General features: G+C 44.4%; 1 protein-coding gene across 4 annotated transcripts in view; it reads right to left on the reverse strand.

Annotated features, from left to right (window-relative positions):
- DDR2 (discoidin domain receptor tyrosine kinase 2) overlaps positions 1 to 21,871 on the reverse strand; it is a 157,303-nt gene that overhangs the window by 43,949 nt on the left and 91,483 nt on the right. For all 4 annotated transcript variants that reach the window (XM_029935704.1, XM_029935705.1, XM_029935703.1 and 1 more), the window contains one exon: positions 18,352 to 18,460. In XM_029935704.1, coding sequence (XP_029791564.1) covers positions 18,352 to 18,460 — 109 coding nt within the window. The remainder of the gene's footprint in view (positions 1 to 18,351; positions 18,461 to 21,871) is intronic.

A 21,871-nucleotide genomic window follows, 5' to 3' on the forward strand; every position in this document is an offset into this window, starting at 1 on the left:
GAAGGAAGGAAGGAAGGAAGGAAGGAAGGAAGGAAGGAAGGAAGGAAGGAAAGAAAGAAAAAGAGAGATTTCAAATCCACGCCGGCATCTGAGCAAAGTTCACATCCTTTCTGGGTCTCAATTTTCTAAGGCATTAGGTGGTTTCTGGATTCAATGTTTTCTAAGGCAGTGATTCCCCAAAAGCCAGTCTATGGACCGACTCCTTTAGAATTGCTTGAGAAGGTTGTAGAAGACATGTTTGTGAGCCCCATCTTAGAGATATTTCTTTGGTAGGTCTGAAACTATGCCCAGGAGCCTGCATATTTAAAAAAAAATTTCCCAGGTGATTCTGCCATGCAACCACGCTTGGGAACCGTGTTTCCAGGCCCCGTCCAGCCGAGACACGTGATCAGTCTTGGGGCCATTCCAAAGTCCAGGGACATCAACATTCACGGTCCCACTGGGCTTACATTCCTGGCTATCATGAATCTTTAGTCACTGGGCCATAAGTGCAATGAGAACTTCCATTTCTCGGAACATCTAAAGTTAACCAGAAATGGGGAAAGAGGGTCACATGGGGTGAGTCATGATATTGTTGCAAATAACCTCCCCACCAAAGCTAATCCTGGGACCAGCAACCAGGAAGTTTTATCATAGCTGCCATGGCTGCGGCTGCCTGAATGAAGCATGTCGGTATTTCCTGGGCTCAGGAACCCTACCTATTTTGTGTTCCAATTATGCCCATATAGGTACTTTCCATATTTGACAAAACAGGGAGAGAAAGACCAAGAAGGAGAGAGAGAGAGAGAAAGAGATCCCTCCTAGAGCACTCTATTTGGTGTCAACAGAGGGCCAATTCCCCAGCTGAGGCCCTTTGCTCCCCTTAATTACTGTGCTAGGGCTCCGATCCTCAAAGTGGGTTCCCAGGACCAGCAGCCCCACCCACCTGGGAACTTGTTAGATATGCAAAGTCTCCAATATGTCGTTTGCAAATACAGGGCTCTGAGAGAGGAAGAGTTACGCAGTGACAGGTGACACGGTTATTCCTGCTCCAGGAGGCCGTGGAGAAGTGGGAAGTCCGCCTGTCCTTTGGGCGTCATCGGGTCTATTAGCACATCCTACGACTCCCGCCCATGGGGTTTTGGAGTGGTGGTGGGGGTCCGGAGCTGAGGGCAAGGTGAGTTTATTAAAGCACAGGGACAGGACCCAGGGGCAGGAAGAGCTGCACTGGGGTTGTGAGGAGGGACTGGTCATGTACTGTGGAGTTGGGGCAAGTGAAAGCCAGAGGGAGGCGGCCAGAGGACTTTCATATGCTAAAGAGAACTCACCTGAGGCCAGGGGCCTTGCTATGGTCAAGCTAAGGTTGTTTTCCCTTCTAGTAAGGTCTTAACATTAAGGCTTTTAACATGAAGAGGGGGTTCCTGGAGAAATATTCGACTCTGCATTTGCTTCAAGTATTTGTCAGTGGGCTGTAGGTTATAAGGAAATTCAGTTTTACCTGCCATTTCCTCCTTGCCTGTGTTCCCACATCCCTGTAGAGGGGAGGGCGATTGATGTTGGGACTCCTGGAAACTGAGTCTACAGGTTTCTGAAGATTAGGTTGTTGATAAAATTGCCTTTTTCTTGTAATTTACTAAGACATTTGTAAACTGATGGGAACTTCCGGTCCCGTGTGACTGGGAGCGCTATCAGTTAACTCTTTGTTTCCTCTCCTTTGTTCTTGGGTAGCCAGGAGTGCCTGAGGAGTGTCACACGTGTCCCACCTGGGGGGCGGGGGTTGTGCTGAGTGGCTGGCCCTCAGCGTGCCTTGTGCTCCCCCATCACTGCATCCTGCAAATTTCTTGAGTCCAGCTGTTTCTCTCCTTCTCCACGCCTCCCATGCAGGGCCCAGCCTCTGCCACCTCACATCCGAAGGACTACAATGCCTTCTGGCTCTTCCTCCTGGTTCCTCGACCAATCCTTCTCCGCACAGCAGCCCCAGGGAGCTTCCTGGGATCTTATTCTGACACGAACCTTCTAACAGCTTTCCAGTCTTCCTGGGATAGTGTGGCCCATGAGGTCTCCGGGATCCAGCCCAGTCTACCTCTCCAGCACATCCCGCTTTCCGCACATCCCTGCCGGATCTCATCTTGATTTCATAAATGCACAAAGAACCTTAAGCCTCAAGGTCTCTCTGTATGTCACGTTCCTTGTACCTGCAATGTTTTTCCCCTCCCCTCCTTTATCTGCTGACTCCTGCTCACCCTTCAGCTCTTAGGGAATTCCTCTGAGCCCTTGAAGGAATTAGGAATTTCTGTTACCTGCTCTTGCAATGTGCTGGTTTCCTTCTTAGAGCTTTTCACACTTGTAATACAAATAACTTTTTGTTTCAATACAAATAATTGTTTCATTTTGGTCTCTCCACTTATTTGGCCATAAGTGTCTTATGGGCAAGGATCCTGTCTATCTTGCTCTCTGCTGTTTCCCTAATTTCTAGGTGGGTGTCCAGTATTAACTGAATGTTCAATAAGAGTTGAAAAAGTGATAAAAGAAGAGTTTTCTGTTGTTCCTAAATAGGAGGCTTCAAAACAGAGATCTGGGAAATCAGGCAAGGATAGCCCTGACTAATGATGTTTAACCAGGCAGCAAACATATAAGGCTTGTTGGTAATTCTGAGTCATTACACATCTACTGCAACCCATCTTTTTGCCTGTGTATTTAACAAACGTATTTCTTTAACATTCATATTAACTTATTTAATGATCATGAATATATCTAACAAGTCAGTTCCAGCTATGAAGATACAGTGGTGAACAGGACAGATAAAGTGACTTAGCCCATGGATCTTATGCTCTGTGAGAGGAGGGAGAAAAAAGGCAATAGATTTTCAATTATCAAACAGGCAATCAAACTGTATATTTGACAATAGCTATTATTAGTTATTACTATTTCAGATAGTAAGACAAAACTATGGAAAACTCTTAAATATTACGGGGGGATAAAAGAGATGGGTGGGGGGTTCTTTTAGGTAACCTTCACCAGAGATTTTCTAGGTCAGTCATGCTTATTTACCTCCATATTGAAACTATAAGCAATTCTGAGAATAGTAATCATGTCAGATTCTCTCTTTATTCCCTGAGCAACTGCCAACACATGGTACCCATTAGATGCTCAATATGCATTTGGTAAATAAATAAGTAAGCAAGTGGTTGGATGGATGAACCCAAGGCTGGGTGGATGGAGAGTTCCCCATGGGTTGGACTCTTGAGGGCAGGTGCTGTCATTGATTCATTTCTCTAAAGTTGATTCATTTCTCAAGCATCACCCGAGGACACCGAGGAGCAGAGATGTTTGTTCTTTCAAAGGCTTTGTGGGCATTTGCAGGAGAGGAAGAGAAGCCTTAGCATGAATATTAGTCAATGGACACTGGGATAAAGGTCCAGAAAGCTGCACTGAGGAGGGACCCCAAGCTTTGGCAAGGACAGGCAAAGAAGAAGTGGAAAGAGCTGGGAGTCTCACTCTGTGCTTTGAAGAAGACCCAGCTCAACACCAGAACAAAGTTCTGAGCTGCAGATATTACAACCCTTCTTCGGACAATGGGAGCGGGTCTTGAGGTCTAGATGTTGGAACCAAAGATAATAAGGATGAGGACGGGGAATTCAGAGAGATAAGAGCCCGAAAAGCAGCCAGAAGGCCAAGTTTCTTGGTGAATCAGTATTCCCAGAGGCCTCAGAGAAAGGGCATAGGAAAAAAGACAAGCTGATCTTGGATGGCCTTTCTCATCCTAGTGGGTCTTTGGAACCAGGATAAGCCTTGGCCCAGGGCAACAAACGTGGCACTTTTCAGCTGTACCAGTGCGGTTTTCATATTGAATATGCCTATTTTTGGTAAACTTCTGTGGAAGGGACACCAGCCAATAGCAGAGTCGGGGTGCCAAATCCTAAAGGTCAGGCCCCTGTGCTGTTCTCCAAGTCATTTGTTTTTATCAGATCCCACCCATCCGTCTCTGAACTCCACATTAGGAAAGATAAGGAAGCATGCAAATGCAGAGAACAGCAAAGGAGGCAAGAGACCCAGCAATGGAGAAGGATGTCCTGATTTTGCCTGCTGAGTCGTTCTTGGTGGTTCTTGACACTTCTGCTACCCGCCAATCTCCCAGACAGAGAAGCCAGTTCCCTTTCCAGTTTCCCAGAGTGGAAAAGTACCAGTGCCTGGCCGCCGCGTGCCCGGGGCAGAGCTCCATCCCTCCTGAGCTCCTGCAGCGGTGGGCGGGCAGGCCGAGGAGAAGCAGCTGCCACCGGGCCCCAGCTTCCCAAGAATTATTTTCAAACTATGCTGCCAAGGTTGAGAGTCTGAAAGGGCGGCTTGTTTCGTGATGTTTACCATCTCCCTGTTAGCTCCAGACCACAGGCTCACCCATCAATGAGTGTCCTATCTGCGGGTTCCAGGAACACACACACAGGGCACACATGAGTCCTGAGGCCTGGAGAGCTGACACCAGGGCCTCTCTGGGTGCAAGGAAGACCAGACGGACCAGGAGGGGGTCATTGGGGTCAACCAGGGGACCCAAAATGGTCTCTGGTCTTAAAGGATATCTGCAATCATAAACTTTAGAGCCAAGAAGAGGCTGCAGGAAACCAACCCCTCCAATGGCTCCATATCAAATATTAGTTAGAACCTCTGAGTCCCCAGAAGGTGAACTAACTTAGTCAAGGACACAGCTGACGAGGACTGAAATTCCTGCACTGGACTGAAATTCACGTCTCCTGCTCCCTGGTTCCTCTTTCTTCAACCCCAGGCCAGCATGATCAAGTTCCTCCAATTCCAGAAAGGACAGGTGGTCCCATTAGAGAAATCATCGCTTGGGCCCATGTTCCCTCCAAGCTCCACATTGGCTGCTACTCCAGACTGGTTCATTATTCGGGTAAGTATCTATACAGCAGGAGGCTGCTAGGGACCAAGGAAGACTGTTTGGGTTCCTCTAGGCACATAGGACAGTTCTGCCAACCCCCCTTTTGCCTAAGTTGAAATTGCCCTTAGGATCAGCCCTTTAGAATTGCAGCCTTCCTGGAAGCCCAAAATACATTTCAGAAACAATTATTGCAGAGCTCCGGAAGAGGGGTCCCCAGGCTGAACTGGATTCCAGGGTATCAAAGTGAGGGTCAACCAAGATATATTCTTCCTGGCTACCAAAGTCAGTGAAAGTTTCACAGTAGAATAGTATGTCCTTACCTCCAACAAGAAGGTGAGTTGAAGGGGCGCCTGGGGGGCTCAGTCAGTTAAACATCCGCCTTCAGCTCAGGTCATGATCTCATGGCTGGGGAGTTTGAGCCCCGCATCGGGCTCTGTGCTGACAGCTTGAATAGAGCCTGGAGCCTGCTTCGGATTCTGTGTGTGTATGTTTCTCTCTCTCTCTCTCTCTAACTCTCCCCCACTTGCACTCTTGCTCTCTCTCTCTCTCTCTCTCTCTCTTTCAAAAATAAATACTATAACATTTTATTTATTTAAAAAAATGAAGGTTTGTTGAAGGGACAGCAGGTCAGGAACTGAGAAGAATACGGGGGCCATGGTTTGGAAGCTGAAAACTGGATTCTGCCACTTCCAAAATCATAGGACTCTGAGACACGTTAGTGAACCTCTCTGAACCTGAGTTTGCTCATCTTTAACAATATTGCCAAGAGGGCTCTGATGGAGATTTAATATAATGAATATAAAGAACTTAGCACACTTCCTGAAATATAATAGGGGCTCCAGAAATGACATCCAGGAGGCGGAAGAGAGAGGATTATTTGTTTTAAATGTTACATTTACTCTTTCTTAAGCAATTCAGAGGATTTTTGGGCTTGGGAAGATTAGTTAACTTTCAGCCTCTCAGCTTAATGTTACGAATAGTATTTGTTTATGAGAATGCTATAAGGAAGGATGAGTTAATACATATGGAGTACTTAGTAATGTTTAAAGCGGAGTAATACTTAGAGCAGTAATGATAGACGTTATTTACTATTTAACTATTTTTACTCTGACTCATTCTACAACAAAGATTAGAACTGGCTTCCAAATTTGTATAAGATAATTCACAAAGAATAAATGTATATATGCATGTATGTATGTTAAGGGGAAAGAGAATAGGGAAAATAAGTTAAGCTAGAGAGCGAAGGTTCACATCCAAAAGATATTACGTGTGGATCTATACCTTTGCTGGTGATGGGTCTCACATTTGGCTCTGAGCTTCCTGCTAGCCAATTCAAAAACCAAACATAATCAGTTAACATAATCAGGCAATAAGGTAAAAGTTGACTTTTTTTTCTGTTTCTAGGTGGATGGAGTAGCTTCCAGTAACCAGTGCCCACCCTTGAGAATATCTGAAAACCTAGATAAAATTCATAACTCATCCATTGGAAAGCAAATAATAGCTGCTGAGATTAAAAAAAAAAAAAGTTAAAAATGGGCAAAATATCCAAATAGAAGTTTTTTGGTTTTTTTTTTTTTTTTCCAAACAGACCGTGAGAACAGGGGACTAGAACTTCCGAGAAGGGAGACTCTGAGAGGGGTCCTAAGTCCCGCAGCCACTTCCGGTCATCCCCGCAGTTTGGAGCAGGGGCCCGAGGCTGGCTCTGGGGTCCCTCCAGCCGGCAGCATCTTTCTTGCTCTGCGCATTTGCCAAACGCATAGCTCCCTATCACAATTGAGCAAGTTTCTCAGTAAGAAAGCTACTACACAGTCCTAAATAGTGGTCTAACCTCCTAAAAGCAAACAAATTAAAATTACAGCTTTCCAAAGGTGGACTTACCGCCCCCCTCCCCCACACACATATAGCCAGGGCTCCTCCTGTGCTAGGATGAATCATTTCTTGCTGGCCATGCTTGTACATAGAAAATACACTTCATGGTTTGGCCTTCTATCTTGAATGGAGGTTACAGCACCCAAAAGATTGAATCTGAATTCCTCCCCTATGATGCCAAAATAAGAGGTCTACACATATTTGGGTAAATTTAAGCACACTGTCCTCTATTTACAAGCGCTAAAATGCTCTGCCAATAGGCCAAAGCAGGGACACCTTAAGCATTTGGGAAAAGCACAGAGGCTGCCCTACTCCGCACAGGGCTGTGGTCTCTGTGCCCTCAGACACCAGAAGGCTGGATGTCCCCCCCCCCCCCGCAGCTGTAGTTCAGGGGACTTCAGCATGTCCCCCTCCTCCTCGCCTGCTTACTCTGTGCTCAGCGTCCCATCACTCAAGGGGTTGATATTCTTACGAACTCCTTCTCAGCTTTCTAACATCTTTGTGAGACCAAGTCTCAAATGGCATAATCTAGATGCTTTTTTTGCAGAAAAATACAGAGAAGCCTGCAGTCCCCTGACTTCGTTCCTTCTTGTCTTCGCCTTACTCCACAAACACTGACTGTCTATATAAGCCAGGGGCTGTGAGACGTATTAGCCATGAATACCTAGGAGGCCGTTGCCACATGAAATAAGACAAAGGCCAAAGTCAGAAATGTCTGTGCAGTGGGGGAAAAAAAGTTGTATATTTTTTAACAACTCATCACCTCCTCCTTAAGTCCCCCAAAACCTCACTGTTTTGAATGTCTTAACTTTTACTTTACTTCACCGTGTATGTGTCCAAACCACGAAGAATTCTGGGAGGCTTATCATGCCACATCCATGCTCCTCCGAGGCCTCTGGCTAGGACCAAGAGCTAAGTCAACAATCACACTATTCTCCTCAGAAAAATACACTGCCATGGATAAGCTCGCCTGGGCACAGGGCCCTGTGTCCCCTTGGAGCTAGCATGGCCCGAATTCAGGGTTGTTAGAAGCCCCTACTTCCCAAAGGGAACTTGAGTCTCTCTTGGAGACCACAAGGGGCCGTAATGGTCTCTAGTGAACTCTTGTTCTCTTTCCTCCCCCATCATCTGCTAAATAGAAGCCATTGTTTTATGGTATTTGGTTTCTTTTTCTTTTTCTTTTCTTCCAAAAGTAACAAATCACAACCCTCAATATTTGCATATTGCTCTCCAAAGCCCTTTGGCTTCCATTATCTCATTTGGTCCCCCCGTCGTAGCCATGTGAGAGGCAGAGAGCAGAGGTTATGTTCCCCGTTGTGTAAATGAGCAAAGTGAGACACAGAGCTCCACCTGAAGTCACCAAGCTGGATAGTGACAGAGGCGGACCAGGTTCTGGGTCTCTCGATGTCCATTGCCATGGTCTCGTCACCAAACCACACTGGCATCACACAGTATGTCAGCACTCACTCTCCACGCTATCTGTAACGAGACCTCGGGGTCAAGAAGAACCACCGATTCAGGGAAGGATCTGGACAGAGGACCCGGGAGGGCTGACTGCCTGTCTACATGTTGGAACAGTGTCGCCTCAGATTTGCTGCAATATGAGAACAAAAGGAGCCTGCACTCTGGTTGCAGGATGTAAAATCAATACAGAAAAACAACCTATTGCAGTTCTATATGAACAATGAAGTACCAGAAAGAGACATAAAGAAAACAATCCCGTTTTTATAATTGCGTAAAATTAATAAAATACCTAGGAATACATTTCACCAAGGAGGCGAAAGACCTGCCTATCGAAAAGTACAAAACACTAATAGAAAAAATAAAAGAAGATACAAATAAATAGAAATATATTCTATGCTTATAGATGAAAGAATCAATATTGTTAAAATGTCCATATTATCTAAAGAAATCTACAGATTCCAGACAATCTTGATCAAAATTCCAATGGTGTTTTTCAAATAATCCTAAACAAATAATAGAGATGGAACAAATAATCCTAAAATTGGTATGGAACCACAAAAAAAACCCTCTGAATGGCCAAAGCAATCTTGAGAAAGAAGAACAAGGCTGAAGGCCTCAGGTCCCCCAGTTACTAGATATATTACAAAGCTGTAGTAATTACAACAGTATGGTATTGGCATACAAAGTAGAGACCCTAGAAATAAATCCACACAGGGGCGCCTGGGTGGCTCAGTCGGGTAAGTGTCTGACTTCAGCTCATGTCGTGATCTCATGGTTTGTGAGTTCAAGCCCCACGTCGGGCTCTGTGCTAACAGCTCAGAGCCTGGAGCCTGCTTCAGATTCTGTGTCTCCCTCTCTCTGCCGCTCCCTGCTTGTACTCTATCTCTCTCTCAAAAATAAACATTAGGGGCGCCTGGGTGGCTCAGTCAGTTAAGCGTACGGCTTCCAGCTTCTGGCTTCGGCACAGGTCATGATCTCACGGTTCGTGGGTTCGAGCCCCGCGTCGGGCTCTGTGCTGACAGCTCAGAGCCTGGAGCCTGCTTCGGATTCTGTGTCTCCCTCTCTCTTTGACCCTCCCCTGCTCATGCTGTGTCTCTCTGTCTCTCAAAAATAAATTAAAAAAACATTAAAAAACATTTTTTTAATTAACATTAAAAAAGATTTTTTTAAAAGAAAGAAATCCACACATACATGGTCAATTAATTTACAACAAAGGAGCCAAGAATATACAATGGGCAAAGGACTATCTCTTCAATAAATGGTGTTGGGAAAACAGAACCGCCACATGCAAAGGAATGAAACATGACCACTATCTTATCCCATGCACAAAAATTAACTCAACATCAATTAAAGACTCGAATGGAAGACCTGAAAGCACAGAAGTCGTAGAAGAAAACACAGGCAGTGAGCATCCTGACATGGGTCTTGGCAATGAGTTTTTGAATCTGACACCAGAAACAAAAGCAACAAAAATAAATAAATAAACAACTGAGAATACATCATACTAAAGAGCTTGCGCACAGCAAAGCAAACCATTGACAAGTAAAAAGGCAACCTCCTGAATGGGAGAAAATATTTGCAAATCATCTATCTGATAAGGGACTAATACCCAAAATATATTCAGAACTCATACAACTTAATAGCACAAAAAGAAACAGTCCAAGGAAAAAACAGGCAGAAGATACGAACAGACATTTTGCAAAGTAGACATACAGGTGATTAGCAGGTACATAAAACAAAAACAAAAACAAAAACGTTCAACATCACTCATCCTCTGGGCAAGGCACATGAAAACGACAATGAGATATCACCTCAAGCCTGTTACAATGGCTACTATCAAAGACAAGAGATAATAAGTGTCGGTGAGGATGTGGAGAAAAAGAAATCCTTCTGCACTATTGGTGGGAACATAAATTAGTACAGCCCCGGGGGAAGAGTGTGGAGTTTCCACAAAACATTAAAAATAGAACTATCATGTGATCCAGCAATTTCACTTTCGGGGGTTCATCTGAAGAAAATGGAAACACTAACTTAAAAGGATACGGGCACACACACCCCCCCTCATGTTCACTGCAGCATTATTTACACTAGTCAAGATACGAAACCACCAAAGTGTCCATCAGTGGGTAGCTGGATGTCTGTGTACAGTGAGATATCTCATGAGAAAAAAGGAGATCCTGCCATTTGTGACAATATGAATAAAACTTGAGGGCATTACGCGAACTGAAATAAGTCAGACAGAGATCTCTCTTTTATGTGCAATCTAAAAATACATAATAAGAAGCGCCTGGGTGGCCTAGTCGGTTAAGCGTCTGACTTCCGCGCAGGTTATGATCTTGCAGTTCGTGAGTTCCAACCCCGCGTCAGGCTCTGTGCTGACAGCTCAGAGCCTGGAGCCTGCTTCCGATTCTGTGCCTCCCTCTCTCTCTGCTTCTCCCCTGCTCTCTGTCTCTCTGTCTCTCAAAAATGAACAAAAACATTAAAAGTTTGAAAAAACTAAGCTCACAGATACAAAGAACAGATTGGTGGTTGCCTGAGGCAGGGGGTAGAGGGTGGAAGACATGGGTGAAGGGGATTTAATGTAATAAAAAATAAAAATAAGGCATCTAACTGTGGGGGCGGAGGGGGGGATGAGTGGTGGCAGTGGAAAGAACTTGCATCTCGGGAGGAAGTGCATGGCACGGTATTTTGTTATCACTGGGTGAGGACAAAGCCTTTGATCGGAAAGCACCCTGACACATACTTTGATCCCAAAGTTCTGTGGCTGCTGTTTCGCGTACCACCCTAACCTCCCTTTTGCCCTCGTGACCCCTCAGTGACAACCATCTCCACACTCTTACCTTTCTATTTGTGCTTCTGTGTCTTTTCTTAAGCAGAATGCCCTCCTGTCCTCTGTCCACCTAGCCTGGAAAATTCCTTCCTGTCTCGCCCACATTCATACCTTCAGTATTTCAACCACTGAGACACTGGAGAGCTGACCTGGTGGGAGCATCCCGCGAGCCTAAAAATCCAGGAGCACCAAGGTCAAGAGCACCTCTTAGCTTGCAGGAGGTGGAGCACCTCTTAGCTCCACCACTTAGCTACTCTGCAACCTTGAGTGAGTTACCTAAGGTTTCTGGGCTGAGTTTCTCCTCCGTGAAACGGGAATAATGACTCGACCTACTTCATAAGATTGTTGCGAAGATTAAATTTGCTGACACCCACTTAGAATGGCACCAGAAATATATTAAGTGCTGGTTGAACACTAGTTGGTGCTCTCCTTTGAACTCTGCATTCTCTTTTTCCCTGTTTGGCACAACAGAGGGTGTTTAAGGGGCAGATGAGCTTTTGTTGTCCCCAGAGAGAGAGCCTTTTACTGGCAGGAAGGATACCAAAGGCCACCCTCAGGCTAGACTTGACAAACAAACACACAAGCAAGAAAGGGCCAATCTGGGCAGCATCAGGCATTGCTTGCTTAAGAGAAACCAAGCAGGGAGGTCCCCTCCCACCTTTTTATCTCCCTCCCAGGGCCCTGCTTCGTCTGAATAAACAAGCAATCTCTCTCTCTCTCTCTCTCTCTCTCTCTCTCACACACACACACACACACACACACACACACACACATACACACACACGCACACACACGCACACAGCCACACACACAGAGAGCTAGCGTATCAGGTCTGGTTTCAGAAATCTGAAGCCAGTGCCACATTCTAATTAGACGAAGCCCTACAAACCTCAACCTCGCACATCTCTGGGGACACGGATGGTGGGACCCGTGATGCTCCAATTTGGAAATGGGGTAAGTAGCTACACGTGTCAGCCTTGGCGGTAGGCAAGGGGGCGAGGAGAAGAGGACAACGCTGTGCAGCACAGGGCACCTGTTTGTACCCTGGGTGTTTCTTTGCCTCAGGCCATCCCTCTCACCCCCCTCCCCCTCAAATGTACACCGGCTGTCACAGAGGAGTAGCCGTGAGGCTGCCCAGCTATTACATGATTATTGGAGAAAGGTCATTTCCTTCCTGGCTCCCTGAGGGGTTGGGTGGTTTTGGTGGAATGAACTTGGAGCTGGAAGACGGGAGTCGTGGGCTCCCGCTTTACCTTTCACTAGATGCGTGCTCCCGGACACACCTCCCAGCCCCTGTGACATCTCTCCCTTTACATGTTAAAACGGGGAGAGGGACTCGGATATCATTAAGGGCCATTGTGACTCAAATAGCCTAGGACACTAGATGCCTAGATCCAAAGAACTCCCTGGGACGTAGGGTTGATGCTGGAAATAACAAAACCACAATGATGAGCCTAAAACACATTTGGAGTCAATAGAAGAATTCCTCCTCTCAGAATTCCAACCTCCTAATGTCTTTGTCTCCCCCCTGAAAGTAGGAACGTTCTAGACACCAAAGGAGAACTCTCCTGCCCCAGGGTTCTGAATTGCTAGTAAGCTCCCTGCTGTCTATGAAGGGAAAATGTGGAATGGAGACAGGAAGCCCCAGCACGGCCCTGCCCTGGCTCTGTCCCGCGCATCCTAAATGCCTGGGCTTCTCCCTTTTCCAAGTAAAAGCACTTGTCATGGGCCAAGCAGAGGGTGGGCCCAACTGCCCTTGTGCTCCTCATATACAGCGGTTGTCTGGTTGGTTGGGTAAGTCTTCAGGACCTCAGACCCCTGGACTCGGTGTCCAGGAAAATCTACCCATCCTACTCCCTTGGAAGCCCGAAGATCCTGGCCCCTGGCTGACCACTGAAGGAGCGGCCTGGAGGCATCTGACCCGGGCGGCTGATCAAATCACTACTATAGCCCAGACTATTCTTATACTTCACCGTGGAGTCTAAAGACGTCCCTTTCTCCTGGAGGTCCTCTCAGGCTCTCCTGATAAGTCCAGCAGCCCAGCCCAGGACCTCCAAGAGGAGGGAACCGCTGCCTCTCTGGGTCCCTGGCTCAGGGCCCTCCGCCAGGCAGCCCCATGGGTACCTCCCTCTCCCTTGCAGCCGTTGCATGAATGCTGTTTCTTCTCCCTGAAAGGCTTCTTCTCGGACCCACCTCCAGTGAAAAAAACGCACAACAAAAAGCTTCTCGTGCTATGAAACTCCAAGAGATTAGGCTGGGGTGATCTATATATTTATCAGCTGGCTGCTTTGTGCTTAACCTCAAAAGCAGGGTTCTCCCAAAGTTCAGATTTTAGAACCCAAGCCTGACAAGTGTCATGGAGTTGGGGACAAGTTGGATTTTTTTTTTTTTTTTTTTACGAGAAACAGCCATGCAAGATCAGGGACTCTGCTCCCAAGCCCAAAGCCCATCTATATCTTCCAGCATAGGCAGTAAAGCTCCCACACCATAAAATCACAGTCAGGTTGTGACAGAAAGGCTCTCTCAGACCATCTACGCCAACTTGCCCTTACTACAGGTGAAAGGATTAAGGATGTACAAAGAAATACAATGGCATGCTTAATGTCACACAGTTAAAGACCAAGCCGGGATCATAGCAGAGTTTTCCTCAGGATCACTTTCTAAGTGAGTTAAATAGTAGTTTCTTTTCTTTCTTTCTTTTTTATTTGAAGAGATCATGAGCAAGGAGAGGCAGAGGGAAGGCGGGGGAGAGAGAATCTTAAACAGGCTCCACACCCGTGAAGCCCAATGTGGGCTAGATACCACGACCTTGGGATCATGACCTGAGCCAAAGTTAAGAGTTGGACATTCAACTGATTAAGCCAACCTGGGTGCCCCAATGAGTTAAATACTATTTCCTAAGCAAACTGCAAATCATTCTGCAGAATATTCCAACAATGTCCACACCATTTTTGATTTGTAGAAATGTTTTTCACAAATTGTTGGTATGATCGTTTGATGGAGATGCCACTAGCTACGTGATCCTCCTAAGCCAGGATTGTGACAGAGGAAACTGCCTGAAACTCTTCCAATGACCTTCCCATTGAATGGACAGTCATCAGGTCCCTGTCCCTGGTGCACGGTTAGAGCGGGAACCTGGCTAGGCAGGCTGTCCACACTTCAGAACTGTGCACATATTCCTGCATGTCAGTATTTCCCGGGCGGACCTGTAGAGCCTACACTGCAGCCTCCGGTGACAATGCCACCTTGAACCCTGCCATTACTGAAGATGCCACTCTTACCTCCTGCCCCACTACCTGCTTGGCGGCAGCTGTCAAAGCTCTGGTGCCTTAGAGCAGTGAGCCAACAGCTTCCTGCCATCATGGCATGACCTGCTACCTAGATCACACCAGCACTGCTTGGGAGCCTCTGTGGGGTGACACCAGCAGCCATGATGAAGTCCCCAAAATGGACTTAAACTAATGAGCTTGATTTAGACTTTATATTAGTTAAATTTAATGCTTAGCCTAGTTACTATTTGCCAGTCAACACAGGCAAGTACTCCATTATATACCAAATACCCTATTAAAGTATATGGCAATATTTTAAGATCTCTTGATAACCCAGTTCTCCCGACTTACATCCAAGATGCCATCTATTCATACCATGGGACCAACCTGTGGGGATAACCTAACTGGCCAAGAATTTTCATCTTCAGTAGATATCAATAAGGACTTCTGAAAAGTCATCCAAAAATCAACATGTGTTATTATATATCTACTCTACATTCACCACTGTGCATGGCCTTGGACTCCATGAACCCCAAGCTTTGTGCCTAGATCCTTTAACACTGATTACAATTTCACACTGCTAGTCTCTAGCTCTCTAGCTTAACTTGGTAAAATAGAAGAAAAGGTAAAGAGAAGGATTAATTCTTCAATATACCTCAAATATTCTACGTTCCTATAAAGAGCTTTGCAAGTCAAGACATTTCTTCCCTTTTCCCAGAAAAAAAGGCCAACAGAAGAGGCACTTGGGTGGCTCAGTTAGTTAAGCCTCTGACTCTTGATTTCAGCTCAGGTCATGATCTCACAGTTCATGAGTTCAAGTCCTGCATCAGGCTCTGCGCTGACAGTGTGGAGCCTGCTTGGGATTCTCTCTCTCTCTCTTCCCCTCTGTCTGGCTCTCTCTCTCTCTCTCAAAATAAATAAATAAACTTTAAAAAAAAGAAAGAAAGAAACAACATAAATGGTTGGCACCAAGAATATGAGGAAAATGGTTTAATGATAACTGTTTCCTGTCTTCACACAGCTCATTTCCTGCCACAGGGCTACGAAAATTTTCTCAAACACAGAAGCCTAGCTCTTCTGGTTTATTCATCACAATGTTCTCGAACACAGAAGGTTTGGTTTGGTTTATTCATCAAAATGTCCTCGTGTCATCCCAGTCTCTGTGAACGTGCCTGGCACCAAAACACACTACCATTCTGTGCACACATAGCGACGCTCCCTTGGAGACCAGATCAGGAGGATGACTGTGAACTTGTTAAATCTAGCAGGAAGCAATCACACTTCACCAGGCGGTGAGGAATACAGAGGAGAGAAATGAAGGAATGGTGTTCGAGTTCAGATCTGGGATGTACCAACTAAGCTTATTCCAAGAAAGCAATACAGCACTGCGTTTATTAAACCAATACATCTTTGATTTTAAGGTGTTTTGCTTATACTGCCTTTTCAGGTATAAAGACTATCCCATGGAGAGAGAATTCTAGCTAGGAGAATACGGTGAGAATTTTCACAATGTACCCTCATGCTATACAAAGAGGACAAAATTAAAATGTCCTTAAAAATCCAAGTATAGCATGGAGCAACTAGAACTGTCACACATCACCATGGAATAAGCATATTGGTAAAATTTCTTTGGAAAACTGTTTGGTAGTATGTAGAAAAACATACTGTATCTACGTTTATCCACTTCCAGGCATATACCCCAAAAAGCAGAAGACATACTTCTACCAAAAGACCTATATAAGAATGATTATAGCAGATTTACTCATGATAGGCCCAAACTTGGAAATGACCCAAATTTCCATCCACAGTAGACTGGATAAATAAAATATTCAGACAAAGTAATATCGTACCACAGTGAAAACAAACAGTTGCCAACTGCATGCAAAAGTGTGGATGAATATCATCAACAAAATATTGAATGAAAGAAGCCAGACACAGAGTATTTATACATCATCCATTTCCATTTATGTAAAGTATAAAAACAGGCAAAATTAATCTATATTGTTAGAAAGCAGGATAATGATTACCCTTGGGGCGAGGGTGAGAAGTGACTGAAAAGGAGCATGAGGAGAGCTTCTGAAATCTGGACAATTTCTGTTTCTTAATCTGGATCCTGCTTAGATGGACGTATTCAGTTCATCACATTCTTCAAATGGAGCACTTATACTATGTATAAGTACGTATGTATACTTTCCTATATTTATATTTGTGCCAACAGGGAAAAAAATAACCAATCCTTCACCCTTCCTTGTATTCAAGCCGTCCCCGTGTGATTTCTTTCATGCCATCCCTCTCTGTCTCTGGGCTTGCCCATGTGACTTGCTTTGGCCAATGAGACCTCACCAAACGTGACTGAAGCACTGGCTTGGAAAGGGCTGCACATTTCTGATTCTGCTATTGCTCTCGTATAATTTCCGTTAAAACAGATCCATGCTAGTCTGCTAGAGGAGAGGACAGCCAAGTTTCCCAGTCGTCAGAGCCAAGGCCATCCGATGGATGGACCAATAACCAGCTGACTCCCAGATAGGCACATGAACCCAGAGATCAGAAGAATAGTTCAACCAAGCCCAGACTGGATCTCCAACTTTATGTAAGTTATTAAGAGGCTTTACTCTGGTAATAGACAAGTGACAAAATTGTGTACTTCAATTTAAAGTTAAAATATATATGCAATTTCACCCCAATAGCAGTGCTATTGACAATAACCAAAATATGGAAAGAGACCAAATGTCCATTGAAGGATGAATGGATAAAGAAGATGTGGTATATATGTGTGTGTGTGTGTGTGTGTGTGTGTGCGCACATATATATATACATATATATGTGCGCACACACAATGGAGTATTACTTGGCAATCAAAAAGAATGAAATCTTGCCATTTGCAACTACATGGATGGAACTAGAGGGTATTATGCTAAGCAAAATTAGCCCGTCAGAGCAAGACAAATATCATATGACTTCACTCAGATGAGTACCTTAAGATACAAAACAGGGGTGCCTGGTGGCTCAGTTGGTTAAGTGTCCAGCTTCGGCTCAGGTCATGATCTCATAGTTCCTGGGTTTGAGCCCCATGTCAAGCCCTGTGCTAAGAGCTAGCTCAGAGGCTGGAGCCTGTGTTCAGATTCTGTGTCTCCCTCTCTCTCAGACCCTCCCCTGCTCACGCTGTCTCTTTCTCTCTCAAAAATAAACAAAAACATTAAAAAAAGGTTTTTAAGATAAAAAACAGATGAATATAAGGGAAGGGAAGCAAAAACAATAGAAAAACAGGGAGGGGGACAAAACACAAGAAACACTTAAAGAGAGACTCTTTAAGAGTCTTAAACTCTTAAACACAGGAGAACAAACAGATGGTTCCTGGAAGGGGGTTCAGAGGGGGGATGGGCTACTCCTACTCCTGAAATCATTGTTGTACTATATGCTAACCAACTTGGATGTAACTTGAAAGATAATTATTTTTTAAAAACTAATATATATATTATATGCATAATATATATGCAATTTTTTTTAATTAGGGAGAACTAAAAGACTTATCTGAATACATCTATTTTTGAGTATAGCTACACCTGGTAGGAAAGAGAGACTGCCTGAAATCTCATAAGACCAGGGTCCCCAAAGCACAACATGACATCCAAGTAAAACACAGGCCTAAACTAGCCAAAAACAACTGGAAACCCAACCCGCAGAAGTTCTCCAAGTCATCTAAAAATTCTTTCCTGTTTCCTAGAAGATGCAGAAGCCAATGGATGCGTTCTCTGCCTCTCATTTTTTTTTAAATTCCCATTTACTCCACCCTACTTTATATCAAGAGCCCTTTCACGATAGCCAAGATGTTATATAGATGGGATATTAGTGTCTGTTTCTGCTTTAGAAATGTTTCATCATGAAAGTTAATGAATGAATGAATGAATGAATGAATGAATGAATGAATAGAAAAGGGGAAAAACCGACCCTTTGGATACCCTTGGAAAGGGCCTTTCCCAGGATGAACACTGATGGACTTGGGTGTTCGGCTGATCTTCTAGCATGTGGCTGAGCAACGGCTGTGTTACCTGGATTAACCTGAGCTTTTGCAGAACTCAAGATGGGCAGCAGCAGGAGTAGCACCAAGGGCATTCTGGGAATCGGGGTCATCTCAGAAGACAGTGTCAGAACTGGAGCCTGCAGCCCACGAAAATGCAAAAAAACAAGAAAGAGGAGAGGAGATGAGTGAGATAGATACCATCAAAATGAATGAATACACTTTGCACTGTTATATCTGTGTTCTTACAGTCTTTATTTCTATATTTAGGATTTCAAATCACAGACTTCGAGAGTCTAGTGGAACATTCAATAATCACATAACGTAAGAATTTCCAAACTTGATCAGATCATGGAACAAAAACTAGCAAAACTATAGGCAGGTAACAAAGTTTTACTAAGATAAATATCCACATTGTGAATGGTGTTAAACTAAAACTAAACTTATAAAGTTCTCATAATGTTGATATTGACTCCAATATTAAACCAAGAGAAACATTCAATGATGTTTTTTTTTTAATGTTTTTATTTATTTTTGATACAGAGAGAGACAGAGCATGAGAGGGGGAGGGGCAGAGAGAGAGAAGGAGACACAGAACCGGAAGCAGGCTCCAGGCTCTGAGCTAGCTGTCAGCACAGAGCCTGACGCGGGGCTCGAACCCACGAATGTGAGATCTGACCTGAGCCGAAGTCGGAGGCTTAGCCGACGAGCCACCCAGGTGCCCCAACATTCAATGATGTTAATGTAGTTGTCTTTCAAAAGATGTAAGATCAATATTTATCCTGAATTACTAGCTCTCGAGAGGTACCTGGGATTCTGTAACTTTAAATTTCCCCAAATGACCTACATGGAAAGGAATTAGAGCTGGGACACTGGTATGAACTTATGTTTAGTTTAACAGAGATACACACAGCCACATATGGAACACTTATAGATATATGCATATATCCAGGTTAGTACCCACACAGGCATCTCTTTGCTGCATCAGTGGGAAGGCCTAAAAGCCAGACAGCACAACAGCAGCAAGCATGCCTAGTGCCCAGATCTTGGTTTTTAATACCATTCTCCAACAAAAGGAACCAGAGCTCCTTGGAGAAGTGTTTGATCCCAGGCCTGGGGCGGGACACATACAACATAAGCCTAGAGAATCTTTTAGTGACAGAAATCAAGAAAGTATGCCTCCCCAAAAATGATGGATATATCAAAGGGACACAGGAACCAACTGAAAGAGTTCCCAGTGGCCAGAGCTGGAACAATTGGAGCAAGAAAATAAATAAAGTAGTATTGGACTATAAGCCAAGGAATAAAATAAATATCTACAAGCCCATGTTGATATAAATAAATGACTGAATAAACAAAATGGGGAGAATGGAAAATTTTCCATTCAAAAGAATTCTAAATAATTTATGTAGATACTCTGCTTTTAAGGAGGTGGCACATAGTCTGTCCCGAGGGTGAACTGCATGGAGTGACCTTCTCCCCAACAGTCCAGTATGGAAATGGAGAAAGTAGCTTTTCAGTGGAGGACACTGACAAACGCTACCTCAAGCCAGATGATGGTTGCTGTCACCTCTGATAAGTCAGACTGTTAACATGTACCCTGGATATGATGTGAGGAGAATGGCACTTAGCCTCTGTGGTCTTCCTCCTAAAAACTCATTACCTCCATCCAGTCATGAGAAAAACATCAGTCCAATCCCAGTTTAGGGACTTTCTACAAAATTCCTATTGAATAAGCCTCTAAACTATCAAGACCACAAAAGACAACAAAGTCCAAGAAACTGTCACAGCTAAGGGAGCCTAAGGAGGCCTGCCAACTAAATGTAATGTGGCATCCTAGATGATGATCCTGGAAGAGATAAAGGACACAGGGGAAAACTGAGGAAATCTGGATGAAGTACAGACTTTAGGTCATTTTAATGTATCAACATTGATTCATAAACTATGACAAAGCTACTGCACTGATGTAAGATGTTAATAATAGGGGAAACTGGGTATTGGGTAAGCAGGAATTCTATGTGGTATCTTTGCCTTGACTCTGTACATACGAAACTGTTCTAGGATAAAAATTGTATTAAAAAGTTTCTGCAGGTAACACTAATCATCAACCAAACATTGGATCCGTTGCTATAAATAATATGCAATACATAATTATAAAGGAAGACAGAATCTCAGTAAGCTGGGGGGATTACAGAAAGCTTCATGGAGAAATCTGAACTCAAAGGGTGAGTAGGAGTTTAATGGGCTGTAGTGAGAATGAAGTAAATAACGGGGGAACATAGCCAAGACGCTTTTTGAGGAAGCAGAAGCATTCTAGGTTTTCTAGGCTCTAGAACTCTGGCCTGCCCTCCTCAATAAACAAGTGGGAAAAAAAAATTGTTTTTTTTACTTAAGAAAAATAAAAAGGCAGATAATCAAATGCTTGAAGAGGATGAAGCCAAAACTCATCAAGCATAAAAGACTAAAGTGGGCTTCTGGAGGGCGTCAGGGGGAGGTGATCCGCAGACCACGAAATGGTAATAAGCATGGTTTTGTGGTATTGATTTGGGTGGGGTAAAATATGTGTCTTATTGTGCCTAGTCACTGCCAGCAGCAGGAACACTGTGTTTCCATAAACGAGTCCCCAAACTAATATGCCCAGAGATGGGAAGACAGGGGCAGAGCTTGGAGACATTGCTTACGGCTGTAATCTAGCACTAGCCATCACGATGATCCAGGGTGTCCTACCACAATAACCCAAACTTCTTGTCTGCAACCACTCAGCCTGTGAGCACTGCCTCAACGTACCACCCTCTCCTTTGGTAGAAGAGTCCTACAGTTCTCTCCTGTGGCACCTTTCCCTTGAGTTGTTGGCCATAACCTCTCCCCTCCATAACCTTCCCCAGTGGTTCCTTCTACGAGGAATATGTCCCTTTAACCACAACATAGGCTGATTTTGCCTCTATTAGGATCCCTCATAACAAAGTTATTAAATTATCCATTTAGTCCTGACCTTCAAAGAGCCTCATGCTTGTATCTCCAAAAGAATACTTTCTATTTTATACAAAGCTCACACTCAAAAACAGCTTTTAACTGAACTATGCAGATCTTACTAGAGGCTCAAAACTTTTTGACTGACCTTCCTCTTGTTACTTGGTTTCAGGCTGTGAATCTCCAAAACAAGTGATTATTTCTACTTTGCCTGCCTCACATTAGGGCGTCAGCAGCTAACAAACACAGAAGAACCATTAACAAACCCAGAAGTACGGGAACTATAGCACGTGTATCTAATGTGGACCCAAGATGCTCTCGTGTAATATGCACAGTAACCCAATGAGGTGTCTTTTCATCAACAAGGTAACTGAGCAGAAAAGTTAAAATGGATCTGGTTACACGGTTGACAGGTGCTCACATGAACCCAGAGTTTGTGTTACTCCAACATCCATGTAGGTCCTGTTGTTATTGCTTGTTTTGTCTTTGCCATCAGACTGCACTCCCCTTTGATCTGACCTTTGCTTACAGGGCCCAACTATTCTCCTGCTTCTCCCTCAGGGCCTCTGCCAAACACTTCA

The sequence above is a fragment of the Suricata suricatta genome, chromosome 3 (genome assembly GCF_006229205.1).
Source record: "Suricata suricatta isolate VVHF042 chromosome 3, meerkat_22Aug2017_6uvM2_HiC, whole genome shotgun sequence".
In the NCBI taxonomy this organism is placed as follows: domain Eukaryota; kingdom Metazoa; phylum Chordata; class Mammalia; order Carnivora; family Herpestidae; genus Suricata; species Suricata suricatta.